General features: G+C 61.3%; 1 protein-coding gene across 1 annotated transcript in view; it reads right to left on the bottom strand.

The window, feature by feature from the left end:
- Positions 1-102: 102 nt before the first annotated feature.
- Positions 103-1,212, bottom strand: part of LOC107199520 (arylsulfatase A-like) — a gene marked incomplete at its 3' end in the record, with an annotated part of 4,082 nt that continues 2,972 nt past the window's right edge. Inside the window, exons 2-3 of the mRNA XM_015616836.3 lie at positions 913-1,037; positions 103-230 (exon numbers count right to left, since the gene is read on the bottom strand). Coding sequence (XP_015472322.1) covers positions 103-230; positions 913-1,037 — 253 coding nt within the window. The remainder of the gene's footprint in view (positions 231-912; positions 1,038-1,212) is intronic.

The following is a 1,212-nucleotide window of genomic DNA, read 5'->3' on the forward strand; positions in this document are numbered from 1 at the left end:
AAATAAAATAAAATAAAATAAAATAAAATAAAATAAAATAAAATAAAATAAAATAAAATAAAATAAAATAAAATAAAATAAAATAAAATAAGCAGGACTCACCTTCCCCTCCCCGAAGAGCAGCGGGCTCAGGTCGAATCCATCCAGGGCCACCTTGGGCAGGGCAGCGCCAGCCAGGGCACTCAGGGTGGGCAGCACGTCCAGGGCACTCGCCAGCTCGTGGGTCACACCTGGCACGGCACAGAGCCCGCTGTGCCACCCTGCCTGGCACATCTGGGACACCTGGGACACCTGGGACACACCTGGGACACCTGGGACACACCTGACACACACCTGGGACACACCTGGGACACACCTGGGACACACCTGGCACACACCTGGCACACACCTGGCACACACCTGGCACACCTGGGACACACCTGGCACACACCTGACACACACCTGGCACACACCTGGCACACCTGACACACCTGGCACACACCTGGCACATCTGGCACACACCTGGCACACCTGGGACACACCTGACACATCTGGGACATACCTGGCACACACCTGACACACACCTGGCACAGCTCAGCACGTCCAGGGCACTCGCCAGCTCGTGGGTTACACCTGGCACGGCACAGAGCCCACTGTGCCACCCTGCCTGGCACATCTGGGACATCTGGCACACCTGACACACACCTGGCACACACCTGGGACACCTGGCACACCTGGGACACACCTGACACACCCTGGGACACACCTGACACACACCTGGCACAGCTGGCACACCTGGGACACACCTGGCACAGCTGGGACACACCTGGCACACACCTGGGACACACCTGGGACACACCTGACACACACCTGGCACACACCTGTCACACCTGGCACACCTGTCACACACCTGTCACACCCATCAGGGCTCACCTGGCGCGATCCTGCCCGGCCAGTAGGCCACGGCCGGCTCCCTCATGCCACCCTCGTAGGTCGTGCCCTTGCCACACCTGAGGTGGCCGGCGCTGCCCCCGCGGGCCATGCGCAGCGTGGAGGGGCTGGGGACAAGGAGCGGTGACACCCCCAGGTGCCACCAGGTGCCACCCCGGGTGCCAGGGACAGGGTTGGGCTGGTGCCACCACCGGGTGCCACAAGGTGCCACCAGGTGCCACCCCGGGTGCCAGGGACAAGGCTGGGTTGGTGTCACCACAGGTGCCACCCCGGGTGCCACTC

The sequence above is a fragment of the Parus major genome, unplaced genomic scaffold (genome assembly GCF_001522545.3).
Source record: "Parus major isolate Abel unplaced genomic scaffold, Parus_major1.1 Scaffold911, whole genome shotgun sequence".
In the NCBI taxonomy this organism is placed as follows: Eukaryota; Metazoa; Chordata; class Aves; order Passeriformes; family Paridae; genus Parus; species Parus major.